The following is a 16,163-nucleotide window of genomic DNA, read 5'->3' on the forward strand; positions in this document are numbered from 1 at the left end:
CATCCTGCCCTTGGTCAATTCCATTTTATTCTACAAGTATTTACTGAATTCTTGCCATCTAGCTGGGCAAGACCACATGGATTTATGTGCCCCACAAAGATGATTCCTGCCCTTCAGGTCTCACTGCTCAAAGGGAGAGACAGACACATACACACAATGATACGAGACACCCAAAGTACTATGAAAAAATAAGTGAGATGATAATAGCTAATGTTTCTTGTGTGCACACAATATGCTAGACACTGTGTTAAGAGCTTTATAGGGATTTCCTTACTTATCCTCACTACAACCTTATGAGGTAGGTACTAGTATCATCTCCCATCTATAGCTAGTTTATTGTTATTGGCAGAACTAGGTTCTCACTTGCCTGGCGTACCCTCCCGTCTACGAGACAAGTCTCATCCTTCATGCTTTGATCAGATCCCACCTGGCCCATCAACTTTCCCAGACACACCCATTGGAGACAGTATGGCCCAGTGGTAAAGCTCACGGGCCTCAAAGTCAGACCTTCCTCTTTTACCATCTATTTACCTTTCAGGCACTTGCCCTCTGGGGGTGGGGGTGGGGTAGGGGGGCATTTTTTTTTTTTTTTCCAAAGCCCTTAGAGCATTTATACCTGACTTTGGGTTTCCCAGAAGCAGATCCTCAAACAAGGATTCACGCGCAAATAATTTATTAAGGAAGTGCTCCCAGGAGAAACCAGAAGGGAGAGTGACAGGTACAACAGGCCAGGGGAGGAAGCCCAGCAAGAGTAAGATCTTGGGCAAAGTCCCCCAGAGGACGGCCTCAGCCTGACCTGCTGTGGGAGCTCCAAAGCGTCTGTGGTGCCTCAGAAGTTGTCCTGACTGAAGGCAAGGGAGTGGGGCTTTCACAGTTCCAGACCACCCCGTGATTGGTGAAGGCATACCTAAAGGGCAGTAAAGACCTGGGCTTCCAGCCTGTGTGGGCAATATGCTCCAACAGGCTGAGAACAGGCCTCCAAAGAAGAGCCACAGGCTATTGAAAGAGAAAGCACGGGGGAGAGGCTGGAGGTGCCCCCCATGCAAAGGGGATTCTAGGAGATGGGGGTGAAGCACTGACACTACCTCCTATGGAAGGGCCACTTCAGAATCTCCATGTGTGAAGGAGAGGGTAAGCTGACCAGGTCAGTAAAAAGAAGCCTTTTCCAGCACTATCAAAATAGCCAAAAGGTAGAAACCACCTAAACGTCCATCAAGGGATGAATGGATAAATAAAATGTGGTACATACATATAATGCCAGCAGGAGAGATAGTCCTGATACATGCTACAACATGGATGAACCCTGAAAACATTATGCTACCCAAAATACATCAGACACAAAAGGACAAATATTGTATGATCCCATTTATATGAAATAGGCAAATATACAGAGACCAAAGTTCAGTAGTGGTTATCAGGGGGAAAAAGTGAGTCATTGCTTAGGGGACACTGAGTTTCTGTTAATGGTGGTGGAATAATTTGGAAAATGGTAGTGGTGATGGTTGCATGTTGAACATAATCAGTGACACTGAATTGTACATGTAAAAACTGTTGAATTGGCAAATGTGTTGCTATATATATATTTTTTTTTACCACAATAAGAAAAAAGTAAGCCTTGCAGGAGGTTGGGATATACACTTCCCTTTCCTATCTCCCATATCCAACCTCCTCCCCTCCTCCCCTAGTCCTGCCCCTTTTCAGGAAATGCAGTCCCAGAATCCTTCAGTGGTCAGCTTCTGCTGATAGAGAGGAAGGGGTACATGATCAGCTACAGTGGCTTGAAAAAAGTGAAAATCCAACAACTAACGATAAATAGAAACAATGTCCCAGGCACTGAGGGCCAAGCTGAAGGCAGCCATTATTTATAATTTTTACGTTGTCTGTTGGATGCTGCGGGTCAGGCATTGTGTTAAGTCCTGCTTGTGGATGCTCTCTTACTCCTTACCCCCAAGCCATCTGAATCCAGCCACACTCTGAGCCACCTCACTGTACGCCTCCTGTATTATTAGGTGTGGGGGTCAGTATTCAGTCAGGAGAGCAGAGCACAGCAAGTATTATGGGACCGTGGGATTTGTTACAGAAATGAGAAATTACCCAAAGGTGGGAAGAACTGCGGAAGCGAAGGCCTAGACGGGATTGTTCGCAATCGGAGAGGGCTAGCTGGGATCTCTCTGACGGTCACCTCTGTCTGTCATCTGATTACTGACACCTCCCAAGAGGAGCGGCTGATGTTCCCATTCTGCTTTCCAAACCTCACACCAGCTCCCCTTTTGGCCAACTCTAACTTAGAGATCTGTAGGGAGGGGATTCTGGAAATGTATTTCCCAGCTTAATTTAACCAAAGGGACACAATCTAGCACATTCGGACATCTTTGATGCAGATGAGACTATAGCTGACCATTGTTAGTAATGATGATATTAGGATAACTGTTGAGCAATTTAGGCAAAAAAAAAAATTTGTTTCTTACTTTACACTATGTATCAAAAAAATTTTTTTTAAAGCTCTAAGAAGCAAGCCACAGAATGAGAAAATATTTGCAAAGAACTCAGATCCAGAATATATGAAGAATAATAAATCAAGAATTAAAAGACAGACAATGCAATAGAAAAATGGATACAAGACTCGAACAGGTCCTTCACAAAACAGGATACCCAAAAGCCAGTAAACATATGCAAAGGTGTTCAGCTTCATTAACCATGAGGAAAATGCAAATGTAAACTACAATAAGATACATACACATCAGAATGGATAAAATGAAAAAACCTGACAATACCAACTGCAGGCGAGAATGTGAAACAATCAGAATTCTCACTCCCTGGTGGTGGTGGTGTAAGTTGGTAAACTCAGACCCTGTGGAACTAGCTACTGTTTGGGAATACGTACTAAACCTGAACATACATATAACCTATGACCCAGCAATTGTACTCCTAGGTATACACCCCACATAAATGCACACTTATGTTTACCAAAAGACACGTATAAGAATATTCATAGCAACACTATTCATAATAGCCCAAATCTAGAAACTCCCAAATGTCCATCAACAGTTGAACGGATAAAACAAATTGTGGTATAGTGACATAGTGAAATACTATACAGCTGTGAGTATAAACGTACTACAACTACACACACAATGTGGATAAATCTCTCGGATATTATGTTGAATGAAACAACCCAGATACAAAAGAAACCAAAAAAACAAACAAACAAACCAAACCCACTACCATCAAGTCGATTCCAGACTCATAGCAACCCTGTAAGACAGAGTAGAACGGCCCAATAAGGTTTCCAAGGAGGCGGATTAAACTGTTGACATTTTGGTTAGCAGAAAAGCCACAACTAGGCCAACAGGGATCCACTATACATAATTTCACATTTATAAAGAACAGGCAAGACTAATCTCTGCTGTTAGAAGTCAGGCTAGTGGACAAAAATGGGGATAGGGACTGGTATGGGGCATGGGGGAGGCTTTGGGAGATGCTGGTAGTGTTCTCCTTGATCTGGATCCAGGCGACGCAGGTGTGTTGTTTGTGAAATTTTCATTGTGCTATACACATACCATAGTGCTCTTTTCTTCAGAGCATGTTATACTTTACTATAGTTTTAAAAAATTATAACTTTTGGGAATGCCTGTCTGTACCTAGGCCTGGGGACAACTCCCTCATTTAACCTTCATAACGACCCTGAGGGCAGGGGGACCCCTGGGCACAGAGAGAGCTCTCAAAGTTTTTTAGATGAATATTTTCCAAGCCTGAGTTGACATAAATAAAGAAATTGAAGCAGTATTTTTAGAGTTGGCTGCAGGAGTGGGGGTAGAAGGTGAGACAGACTTCATCCATTAGCACCCCACCCTGCTTATCCTAAACAAATTTACAATCTATTTAAAAAATAATGTGTTTAACATGCAAACATGGCTTCAATCATCCCATATAACCCTCCATAATATAAGAAAAAGGTCCTAGGCTTGTTATGCAACCAGCTTTAAGACAGGTGTCCCAGCCACCGGCTCCTCCCCACTTCCCTTGCAGCCAGATTGCTGTCTCCTAAAACCTCTCACATCTAAGAAAGCTGCTTGAATGCCAGCTGGCCTCTGACTCCTGGTTTGACTTCTCTGGCTTAAGAGATAGAAGGCGGAAGCACCTTCTGACTGTTGTTGTTATTGTGCTCCCATCAAGTTGATTCTGACTCATAGCGACCATATAGGACACAGTAGAACTGATCCATAGGTTTCATAGGCTATAGTCTTTATGGGAGCAGATCACCAGGTCTTTCAACCACAGAGCGGCTGGTAGGTTAAAACTGCCAACCCTTCAGTTAGCAGCTGAGTACTTTACACATTGCACCATGTCCTAGGGTAAAAACCACCACAAAGTTATAGTATACAGTACAGCAAAAAGAACGGTTTTATTCAACATATGTTCAAAGAGGGAAAAATGGGAAACAGACAAGCATGCTGCCAGGGCCATGTCTGTCTAAGTCCCAGGAACATACAGAATCATCAATATTTATTAACATTACAAAGGGATAAAATCATTGAAAGCTTCACCTTTGCACAGATTGGCTAAAAACTGCTAACTCACCATGATTCTACATTTTGAATTGTCTTTCTTAATAATCGTTGGTACAGGTTTCAGTAACAGGAGAGTCTTCATTGGTTCAACAAATCTTACTATTTACTAAATCCTAACAGAAAAAGATGAGTAGAAAATATGTGGGTCTTTTGCACTCTGCTTGATTTGTTTATGTGAAAGTTTCCCTAAAAGATGTTTTCTGAGGTTGTCCTAGCTATTGTCTTTATACCTCAGGGCCCAGTTGATGTGTCCTTGTGAGTCCAGCTTTAGCTCAGACACATTCTTCATGCTCAAGGACAAGGAATAATGGCTCCAATTTTATTTCTAAATCAACCACCCGGCCTTCTTACCTCTGACTAGGTTTCATAAATCATTAGTACTAAGGTTGTTATGACAATGACGTGTGGCAGAAGGAAGCCAGTCAAGGCCTCACTGGATGGCAGCAGCTCCCTAGGGTCCTGCCTAGCAGAAGAGCACAGCTCTGCACAGACAGTAGGACTCCAGTCTTACAGCTGACACAAATGGTTAATTGTTCTACTACTAACTGAAAGGTTGGCAGTTAGAACCCACCCAGAGGCATCTCAGAACAAAGGCCTGGTGATCTGCTTCCTTAAAGTCACAGTCTTGAGAACCCTAGGGGGCAGGGTTCTACTCTGCCACACATGGGGTTGCTGTGCAACTGGACAGCAACTGGCTCGGTTTCTTTGGTTTTACTCTTTCTCTGGCTCTTCTCATCCTTGTACAAATCCCATTTTGATCCACTATATCCCTACTGTTGTTTGCGCCCACAAAACCCCATGTGTGTATATGGTTTAAACTGAGTTCCGATCACATTCCTGAACCTCCAACCACCTTAACCTAATGGGATATTTTTACTCTTATGCAATTAGATTGAGTGAACATTTATTTATTCAAGAGAGAAAATAAGAGGTGGGTGTAAATGATGAACTGATTTGCCAACTTATTCAATAACGTACCAGCATTATGCTGGGAGTTACAGGGAATGGGAAAAAAAATTAATTTGTGTAAAGCATCAGATTGCGTCATTTCCCTACTTAAAACTGTTCAATTTCTGCCCACACTAGACTAAAAACCAGACAACAAACACCTGGAAATAAGAAACCTCTTTTAAAATTACAATTCTTTTAATTTGGCTTTAGTTATCAAATTTAATCTATTTTAAAGTTACACAAAATGCAAAGGTCATGGGATTGTAGAGTTCTCTCTCTTTTAATACGTTATCTGTTCAATGAACAAAACGGAGGGGCTAACCCCCGTCACATCTCCGGTTACCAGCAAACTCTTACACTTCCGCACACTCCCAAGGCTCGGTCGCGAGTGCTGAGTGGTCCCTGGCTCCCCTCCTTCCTGTCAGCTCAGCCCCACCCATTTCCTGCTTGGCGATCTTCTGACGTCAGAGGTGCGCCGGAGCGCGTGAAAGGCTGTGCTCAAGGCGGAAGTCCCCGCGACGGAAGTGGTCGGTGCGAGGTTCCTGGGCGGGATGGGAGTGGGAAGGCAGTTTGTAAGGCTTCTGCGCGCATCTTCCAGTTCCATGGCACAGAGTCCACTCGAGGGCGCGTCCCCCTCCAGGGGCATGCACGCGGAGCGCGGCCCCCGAAGGCTCTCCATCGAAGGCAACATTGGTAAGGGCCGGAAAGTGGCTGCCACGCCTTGGCCTCGGCCGTGCAGGTGCCTGAGAGACCGGGAAAGCTAGGCCCGTAATCCCTTCGTTTGATACGGCGGCCTGCGTGTACTGAGCTACCAGGGCCATTTCCCCTCCCAAGCGCAATGTGGGCCTTTGCATCTTCGATTTTGAAAACGTCGGGTCTCAGTATCCGCCCACAGGGGCACGTTTGTTGGGGCGTAAAAGCCACATAGTCGGCAAATAGGCAGGAGTTCCATTAGCTTGTTCTCGTACTCTCTGTAAAGGAGATTAGCAAGTGTTAAGTAGTGAAGACATTCTAGTAGCAAACAGAATTTCTCATTCATTCAACGAGTAACTGTGTGAGCCATTTCCATGTGCAAGGGACCCCAAGGTTACAGCAGTGAACAAAACAAAATTCTCTGCTCTCATGGAACTAATATTCTAGTGGGGAGAGAGAGACAATAAACAACATAAATGAAGCAAAATAAACAATATGTTATATGGTAATGAGTGTGATGAAGAAAAATCAGGATGAGGGGTTGGGAAGGGTAGTCAAGGAAGCACTCACTAAGAAGATGGCAGTTTGAGCAAAAACACCAAGAAGGTGAGGGAGTGAGCCATGTGAATAACTGGGAGAAGAATCTCCCAGCGAGAACAGCAAGTGCAAAAGGCCCTGAGGTGGAAAGTGTACCGGGAACAGCAAGCCAGTGTGGCTGAGGTAGAGTAAGCAAGGAGTAGTGGGAGAGAGGAGGTCAGAAGGGTAGGCGTGGCCAGATTGTGTAGGCATTGTAGTCCATTGTGGGCTTTTATTCTGAGATGGGAAGCCATTGGAAGAATTGAGCAGTCAAGTGACATGATCTGCCATGAGTCAGAACTGACTCGACAGCAACTGACAGCGACATTGAAAGATCACTCTGGCAGATATGTTGAAAGTAGAAGGTGTCAGGAGGTATTGCAGTAATCCCCAATGAGTTATGGTGGGTTGGACCACAGTGGTAACAGTGAAGGTAGTGAGGAGTGGTTGGATGTTACTTAGATTTTAAGGTAGGGCCAGCAGGATTTGGTGACAGATTGGACGTGGGGTGTGAGAGAAAGAAAGGAGTCGGAAATGACTTCAAATGTTTTGGCTTCAGCAATTGGAAAGATGGAGTTCCAGTTTCCTAAAAGGGAGAATACTGGGAAGGGGGGAGGTCATCAAGATTTGGGTTTTAAGACATGTTAAGTTTCTGTATGCCTGTTTAGACATCCAAGAGGAGATGTCGAATAGACAGTTGGGTATATAAGTCTGGCATTCAGAGTCTTCTTGGACTGGAGTTACAAATATAGATGGTACGTAAAGTTATGGAAAGGACTGAGCCTTGGGGCATGCAGATGTTAAGAGATTGGGAGGATGGGGAGAAATCAGCAAAGGAGACTGAGAAGGGATGGCCACTGATATAGGTAAAACCAAAAGTGAGTGACATCCAGGAAGCCAGGTGAAGAAGGTATTCAGATGGAGGGAATGATCAACTCTAAACCTGCTTAAGTAAATGAGTACTGGAGGTCTTTGCAAACTTGAGCAGTTTTTAGGAGTAAAAGCCTGGTAGGAGCAGGCTTTCCATGTGCAAGGGACCTCGAGGAGAATGGGGAGGTGAGGAATTGGAGACAGTAGGTTAAAACAACTATTTGGAAGCGTTTCCCTAGAAAGGCGGGACATGGGGTGGTTGCTGAAATGGGAAAAGCAGTTGAGGGTTTTTTCTTTTCTTTTTGTGGGAGGCATTACAGCATGTTTGTAAGGCGACGGAAATGGCCTCGTAGAGAGGGGGAAAACTGGTAATGGATTGGAGAGGATAGAATTGCAGGAGGGATGACAAAATACATTAGCGCCAACTCAGGTAAGTGTAATAGGAATTTGTGGAAGGTCTTTTGAGTGTGTCATTTTTCTTGGTGAAATAAGGATCACGATCATCAGCTGAGAGTCAGTTTGAGGAGAGAGGTTGTTCAGCGCCATCGAGTTGATTTCAACTCTTAGTGACCCCATGTGACAGAACAGAACTGCCCCATAGGGTTTTCTTGGCTGTAGCCTTTACAGAAGCAGATCACCAGCTCTTCTGTGGAGCCACTGGGTGGGTTCCAACCGCCAGCCTCTTGGTTAGCAGCCGAATGCATAACCATTGCACCACCAGTATTTTACGAGGTAAATACTTTGGGCAGGCCATCAGGTGAGGGTCAGACTCCCTCTCCCAGTTTGACATCTCCTGATGTTTGCTTCCTAGCCTCTCCAGGTTTCTGTGCTGCTTCTGTGCTTTCTCAGTCAGCAGACCCTTACTAAGTAATTAGTGAGTCCCCTCTCAGGCTGAGCAAAACAGTGAATGGGATCCAGCTCCTGTCCATTCAGGAGCTCACAACAAAGTGGGAGAAGCAGACTTCTAAACAGAGTTTCATACCATCCGATGAGTGCCATGATAGGGCAGGGAAACGCCACGTTCCTGGAGTAGGCATTCTGAAGAGGGAGAAGAGGAAGAAGAGCATTCCAGGTACAGGAAATAATAACATTTGCGAAGACGAGGAGGACTGAAGAGACAAATGCAGTTTTAATAAAAGGGAAGTAGCTCAGTGTGCCTGTCATTAAGGGGCCTGGGAGACAGTGGCAGAACAAGAGATTGGAAGGGTAGGATTGGCCAGATGGTAAAGAGCTTTGTGCACCATGCTAGGAGTTTGAAGTTTATCCTGTAGGCAGTGGGAGGCTACTGAAGACTTGTAGCTGGTATAGGGCATGATCAGATTCATTTTTGAAAGGAAATTGACTGGAATGAATGAATAGAAAGAAGAAGGCTCCATAAAGCAGGCACTGTGCTTGTTTTGTCCTATTTGCTGCAGTACCCATAGTGCCTTGCATCCAGCTTGCTGAACGAATAAATGAATTGGAATAGAGTTTGGAGTAGGTAGATATATAGACTAATTTATGGCTGTTTTGTAGTTGGAGAGATGGAGAAGTGATGGTTTGGGAGAGATTTTGGAAATAGGATTGACAGGACTTCTTGGCCACTTGGAGATGAGGGACAAGGAAGAATAGATGACACTGAGATTTCTAATTTGGATACTGACTCTAAAACCCAAGGATGAAAATAAAGGAAGAGGTAATCTCAGGAGATTAACATATTTTGTATAAGGTGCCTGTGAGACACACAGATAAAGATGTTCGGAGGTAAATTGGAATATGTGCCTGGGGTCAAGGAAAAGATGAGAGCTGAGATTCAGATTTGGAAGTTGTTGGCTGGTGGGGGTAGCAGTTGAAGCCTTGGAAGTGAATGCAGTTGTGTAAGGAAAGTGTGACTAATGAGAAGTGGACCAGGCGACCTTAATCTGGTTCTTTCCAGTTTTATCTCTCACTATTCACCATCACCCCACACACCCTGATGACTCCCCAGACAGAGTTAGTCACTGCTTCCTTTGTGTTCTCATAACACTTGGTACCCACAGCTGATGCAACACTTGAGTTTGGTTGAGATTGTTCATTCAACAGCTTCCTTGGGTTGGAGCTCCTCAGTGTCTTGTTCATCTTCATATTGCCAGCACCTAACCCCCTGCATGACCCACTGTGCTCATTCAGTCAGTGTTTACCAGATATGTTCAGAGGGACTTTTCTTGTAGTCCTACTGTTTTAAATCCTACTCATCTGAACCTGGCTATTTTACCCTGTAGATAGCATATAAGGACAGTTTGTCTGTGAAATGGTAGCTGACCTCATCCAGCAGGAGTTATGAAGTCATGTGCAATTTATGATTGGAAGTCAAATGCTGGGTACCCAGAAGTTCTTAAATTCTAAGAAATAAAATACCTTGCTTATCTTTTAAGAGTATTCATCACTGAAGTATATAATTATCTTCCAGAGCCAGTTATTTTATGATTACAAACCTAAATTGAAGAAAGGATTGCTGGGTGAAATACTGTCATCAGTGAGTCACCTCAGACCATTCTCACTTTTTATTTTCAAAGCCCCAGCCGGAGAAGAGGAAACGGTTTTGTACTTGGCAGCCTAGAGTTTTCTACGTTAAAGAGTAGAGAAACCAAACCCATTGCTGTTGAGTCAAGTCCAACTCATTGTGACCCTATGTGACAGGGTAGAACTGCCCCATACAGTTTCCAAGAAGCAGCTGGTGGATTCAAACTGCCAACTTTTTGGCTAGCAGCTATAGCTTTTAACCACTGCGCCACCGCAGCTCCAAACAGTAAAGGCTTCTCTAATAACATGTTTCCTCCTGCGTTCAAACTTAGTGGCTTAACATCACTAATATTTGTCTTTTACTTTTTTTGACTATGAACAATTGGGCAAAAAACCCTGGAGGAAAAAACCTATTTATTCCAAACATTGCATATTGAATTCTCTGCTTCTGGGATTTACCCCTTTCCATCCATCCACCTCCGTTCTTTTTTTGTGGGGAGAGGGTTGGGATTTTATTTATTGTGCTTTAGGTGAAAATTTACAGTGCAAATTAGTTTCTCATTGAAAAATTTATGCACAAATTGTTTTGTGACATTGGTTGCAGTCTCCACAATGTGTCAGTATTCTTCCCCTTTCCCTTTACACCCTGGGTTTCCTGTGTCCATTTGTCCAGTTTTCCTGTCCTTTCCTGCCGTCTCGTCTTTGCTTTTGGCAGGTGTTGCCCATTAGGTCTGTACTTCATTGAACTGAGCACATTCCTCACGTGTACTATTGTTGTGTAAATCCATTGCCACTGAGTGGATTCCAATTCAAAGCAACCCTATAGGACAGAGTAGAACTGCCCCATAGAGTTTCCAAGGAGTGCCTGGTGGATTCAAACTACCAGCCTTTTGGTTAGTAGCCATAGCACTTAACCACTACACCACAGGGTTTCCGCTTGTTGTATAGGCCTGTCTAATCGATGGCTGAAAGGTGGATTTCTGGAGTGGCTTCAATTCTGAGTTAGAAGGGTGTCTGGGGGTCATAGGCTCAGGGGTTGCTGTGTCTCTGTCACACCAGTAAGTCTGGTGTTTTTTTGTGAATTTGAATTTTGGTTTGTGTTTTTTTCTATCGTGATCCCTGTCAGAGTGGTTGGTGGTGGTAGCTGGGCACCATGTAGCTCTTCTGGGCTCAGGCTGCTAGACACTGTGATTCATGGGGTCCATCAGTCCTTTGGGCTAATATTTTTCTTGTGTCTTTGGTTTTCTTCATTCTCCTTTGTTCCAGACAGGATGGGGCAACGGATTTATCTTTGATGGCCACTCACAAGCCTTTAAGACTCCAGACACTACTCACCAAAGTAGGATGTAGAACATTTTCTTCATGAACTATGTTATGCCAGTTGACCTAGATATCCCTTGAGACAATGGTCCCCAGTCCTAAGCCCCAATAACTCAATCCCTCAAGGTGTTTGGGTGTGCCTGGGAAGCTTCTGTGACTTTGCCTTGGTCAAGTTGTGCAGACTTTCCTTATATTGTGTGTTGTCTTTCCCTTCACCAAAGTGAACACCTGTTCACTATCTAGTTTTGACTCATAGCGACCCTATAGGACAGAGTAGAACTGCCCCATAGGGTTTCCAAGGAGCAGCTGGTGAATACAAACTGCCGGCCTTCCAGTTAGCAGCCAAATGTTTAACCACTGCGCCACCAGGGCTCTAATGAGTTGGCATCAACTTGAAGGCGATGTGAAAAAAAACAAACAAACTAGGTAGTGATTTCCCCTCCCCAGCCTTCCCCTCTCTTGTAACCTTCAAAGATTGTTTTTTTCTGTGTGTAAACCTTTTCTTGGGTTATTACATTCACCTCTATTCGTGGCATCTGATTACTTAGGATGCAGGGGACTAAGTTTCAGTCTGTGACTTTAGAAAGTGAGCTCCCAGTCTAGCTGGAGAGGTGATGAGTTAACAAATACAGAATTATAATGTGATAAATACAGGTATAAACATTTGTAAGCTCGAGTAAGCAGTAATTAACTCTGCACAGGGAGCCCTGGTTATGCAGTGGCTAAGAGCTCGGCTGCTAACCAAAAGGCTGGCAGTTCAAATCCAGCAGCCACTCCTTGGAAACCCTGTGGGATAGTTCTGCTCAGTCCTATAGAGCTGCTATGAGTCAGAATCGATTCGACGGCAATAAGTTTGGTTTTTAGAAATGCTCTGCTAGGCACAGAATGGAGCTGAGAGAACTCAAGGAGACTTCACAGCGAATGCAACTGCGGAAGGATGAATCATCTGGCGGGAAAAGCTGGGGGAGGGAGTAGCCCAGATCAAGGAGGGTCTTGAGTGCCAAACGGAGGAATTTGAATCTTAATCTAGAAGCTGTGAGGAACTTTTTTTTTTAACTTTTATTGAGCTTCACGTGAACGTTTACAAATCAAGTCAGACTGTCACATATAAGTTTATATACACCTTACTCCGTACTCCCACTTGCTCTCCCCCAATGAGTCAGCCCTTCCAGTCTCTCCTTTCGTGACAATTTTGCCAGCTTCCAACTCTCTCTATCCTCCCATCCCCCCTCCAGACGGGAGATGCCAACACAGTCTCAAGTGACCACTTGATATAATTAGCTCACTCTTCATCAGCATCTCTCTCCTACCCACTGTCCAGTCCCTTTCATGTCTGATGAGTTGTCTTCGGGAATGGTTCCTGTCCTGGGCCAACAGAAGGTTTGGGGACCATGACTGCCGGGATTCCTCTAGTCTCAGTCAGACCATTAAGTCTGGTCTTTTTGTGAGAATTTGGGGTCTGCATCCCACTGATCTCCTGCTCCCTCAGGGGTTCTCTGTTGTGCTCCCTGTCAGGGCAGTCGTCGATTGTGGCCGGGCACCAACTAGTTCTTCTGGTCTCAGGATGATGTAGGTCTCTGGGAACTTTTTTTTTTTGTAAACACAGTGTCTTAGGCTGGGTTTTCTAGAGAAACAAAACCAGTAAAGTGTATAAATATATATGTAAAGAGATTTATATCAAGGAAATGGCTCGCGTGGTTGTAGAGGCTGGAACGTCCCAAGTCCATGGCTCAGGATACAGGCATCTACTGATTTATATAGACGCAGCGGGTGGCGAAGCTGCAGGGGGCGGCGAACCCAAGATTGTCAGGTCAGAGAGCAGGGCTCTTGCTCACAGGCTATGAAAGATTGACAAATCCCAAGATCGGCAGGCAAGATCTTGGGTAAGCTGCTAGCTCAAGTCCCAAGAACTGGAGGTCAGGCGAACAGGAGCCAGCTGCAGGACCCAGAGTGAGCAAAAGCCCATGAGCCTTGCCACAATGTCCACTGATATTCAATGCTGGCCACATCCCCAGGGAAACTCCATTTCATCTTATTGTTTCTCACAGCAGATCCCATCATGGAGGTGATCACAACAACATATGACTGCCAGGCTGCATCATAACTGCCAAACCGCTGAGAATCATGGCCCAACCAAATTGACACAAAACCTTGACTATCACTCACAGTTTCCCATGAAACGAAAATAAAAGGATTGGGGGCAAAAATTTATTCAGTTTCTTTTAAGCCTGCTGGCTGGTTTTTATTAAGTTTGCCCAGATGCTCTTAGAATCTGTTTGGGATGATCCTGCTTAGTCAGTCTTAGGATGTTGGAATATAAGTTCCTTGAGGGCAGGATCTCAGTCTAGTTCATCACGTTCGTTATAGTGCCTGACACTTAGTAGTTACTCCATAAATTCTGTTGAGTGAATGAATGCAGCGTCACCTGCAGTTTCTGAAATAAAGGCTTCAAATTTTCTTTAAAAAAAAAAAAAAAGATGTTAGCTTATATTTACTGCCTTTGCTTCATTTTTTTTTTTTATTAACTTTTATTAAGCTTCAAGTGAATGTTTACAAATCCAGTCAGTCTGTCACACATAAGTTTACATACGCCTTTGCTTCATTTTTGGTAAAGAATTTTAGTTGTAGGATTTTTCTTCATGTTCAAGAGAAGAAAATGCCCGAAGGTGATAAAATATTTAAGAGATTCTCATGAAATATAACTACATTAAATTTGAAATGATAGAATATGTTATTTTGCATGTCACATCAGATACTACCTTACCGACTGGATTTTAGCATAATGTAGCTACAGTAGGCATCGTAGTTTATAAAAAAATTGTGGGAGGAAAAACCATGACATAGAAAAAGATGGACATTAACACCTGAATCCTTTGTCCACCGTGTGGAATGACAGTCCCGGTACTGATACAAACTGACACGTTGAAGTAACACACTCCCAGAAAGTACCTCCTACCCTGTTTCAAGTCATGGCATGTACAACGAATTACAATGATGGTCAAGGCCCTAAGGGACGGTTTATAAATATGTTGCTTCTGAGGTTTGATACCTCCCAAATCTTATGACTTTAAAAGCATATTGAGCCCTCCGCGCCCGGGAACATGGCAGCGGCCGTGATTGCGGCCCCGGCCAGAGCCCTGCTGCGGGCGGGCGCTGAGCAGCTGCCGCGAGGAGGAGTCCCAGGGCTTTTCCGGCCGTGACTTGGAGCAGGCACCCCTGGCCTGGAGCGCGACTTCAGCCTCGTTCACAGTCGGGGCACAGTCATCGTGGAGCGCTGGTGGAAGGTGCCACTGGCCAGAGAGGGCAGGAAGCCGCGCCTGCACCGGTGACACCGCATCTACAAGCTAGTGGAGGACACGAAACACAGCCCCAAAGTGGAATCCGGGGTGACCTGGTCTCAGTAAAGAAATCTGTGGGCCGTAATCGACTCCTCCCTCAAGGACTAGCAGTGTGTGCATCCCCTGAAAACAAGAAGCTGTTTGAAGAGGAGAAATTGCTGAGACAACAAGGAAAGTTAGAGAAGATTCAGACCAAGGCAGATGAGGCGACAGTGAAATTTCTGAGAAGCTGTCACCTGGAAGTGGGAATGAAGAACAATGTCAAATGGGAGCTAAACCCTGAAATAGTTGCCCGCCACTTCTTCAAGAACCTTGGTGTTGTGGTAGCCCCTCATGCAATAAAATTACCAGAAGAGCCCATCACACGGTGGGGTGAATATTGGTGTGAGGTGACGGTAAATGGGCTTGACACTGTGAGGGTGCCTATGTCTGCGGTGAGCTTTGAGAAGCCCAAGACCAAGAGATACAAGTACTGGTTAGCCCAGCAGGCTGCCAAGGAAATGGCCTCCAAAAGCGCCCGGATGCTCTGACTTACCCTCCTTCCAAGGTAGCCAGATGTCTTCAAAACCCCGATGTTCTGCATAGTAGAATCAGAGGAGCCGTAGAACGAAGACAGGCCGGCACCCTGATCTCACTCACACCTCTGACCACGTATCGAATTTTAGAGTGTATATGGGGACATAGGACTAAACTGCACATAAGTGTTGAATTCTCCATATTTGCCATCACTGTCTTCAGCTGACTTAACAGTCTTCTTTATTGGAACAATTCTGCTCAAGAAGTACCAAGCCGGATAAGCCACACGTTAATGGACAGAAGCAGTCCACGTCGATCCCATCTAGCCTCTTCCTCCATTGGAGCACACTGGAACAAACAGAAAGAGCTGGCCATCTTCTCTAGTACTTGGCTTGTTCTCGTCACCCAAACCAAACAGTTGGTTTTCAAACAGAAATAAAGAGGTTATGTTTGTTCTTTGTTAAAAAAAAAAAAAAAAAGCATATTGAAAGATAACAGCTAAGCTGGGATCTGACTAAATCTGAGATAATGGTACCATAAAAGGATGACTCTGCATAGAGACCAAGAAAGGGAAGAACTTTGTCAGTTCAGTGATATTTGAAGGAGAGAGGCTTTGGGTAGACACGGTGTCTGGTCACTAGGAAGAGGCTCTGTAGAAGTGGGGAACCAAACACCACTTCTGCGGAGCCCCTGTGAACACTTTGAAAAGTTTGTCATTAAAATACAGCCAAAACTCAGGCAGGAAGGAAAAAAACTTATAATCAGGTATCACAGTACTGAAAAAGTTATGGTGTGTCTGGTTTTAATAATAATATATAACTTTGAATTATTTTTTTAAATAACTATT

General features: G+C 44.4%; 1 protein-coding gene and 1 pseudogene across 5 annotated transcripts in view; both read left to right on the forward strand.

Annotated features, from left to right (window-relative positions):
- Nucleotides 1-6,020: 6,020 nt before the first annotated feature.
- The window catches only part of DGUOK (deoxyguanosine kinase), a 30,991-nt gene continuing 20,848 nt past the window's right edge, over nucleotides 6,021-16,163 (forward strand). For 2 of the 5 annotated variants that reach the window (XM_064268739.1, XM_064268736.1), the window contains exon 1: nucleotides 6,101-6,215. Coding sequence is in view for 1 of the 5 variants with exons in the window: in XM_003413685.4 (XP_003413733.3) it covers nucleotides 6,074-6,215 (142 nt within the window). In the remaining 4 variants the exon portion in view is untranslated. Of the gene's footprint in view, nucleotides 6,216-16,163 lie in introns of all 5 variants that reach the window. The other 3 variants (XM_003413685.4, XM_064268737.1, XM_064268740.1) reach the window with 3 other exon arrangements.
- On the forward strand, nucleotides 6,116-16,163 carry LOC111751575 (large ribosomal subunit protein bL9m-like; annotated as a pseudogene).

This window comes from Loxodonta africana, chromosome 15 (assembly GCF_030014295.1).
Source record: "Loxodonta africana isolate mLoxAfr1 chromosome 15, mLoxAfr1.hap2, whole genome shotgun sequence".
Classification (NCBI taxonomy): Eukaryota; Metazoa; Chordata; class Mammalia; order Proboscidea; family Elephantidae; genus Loxodonta; species Loxodonta africana.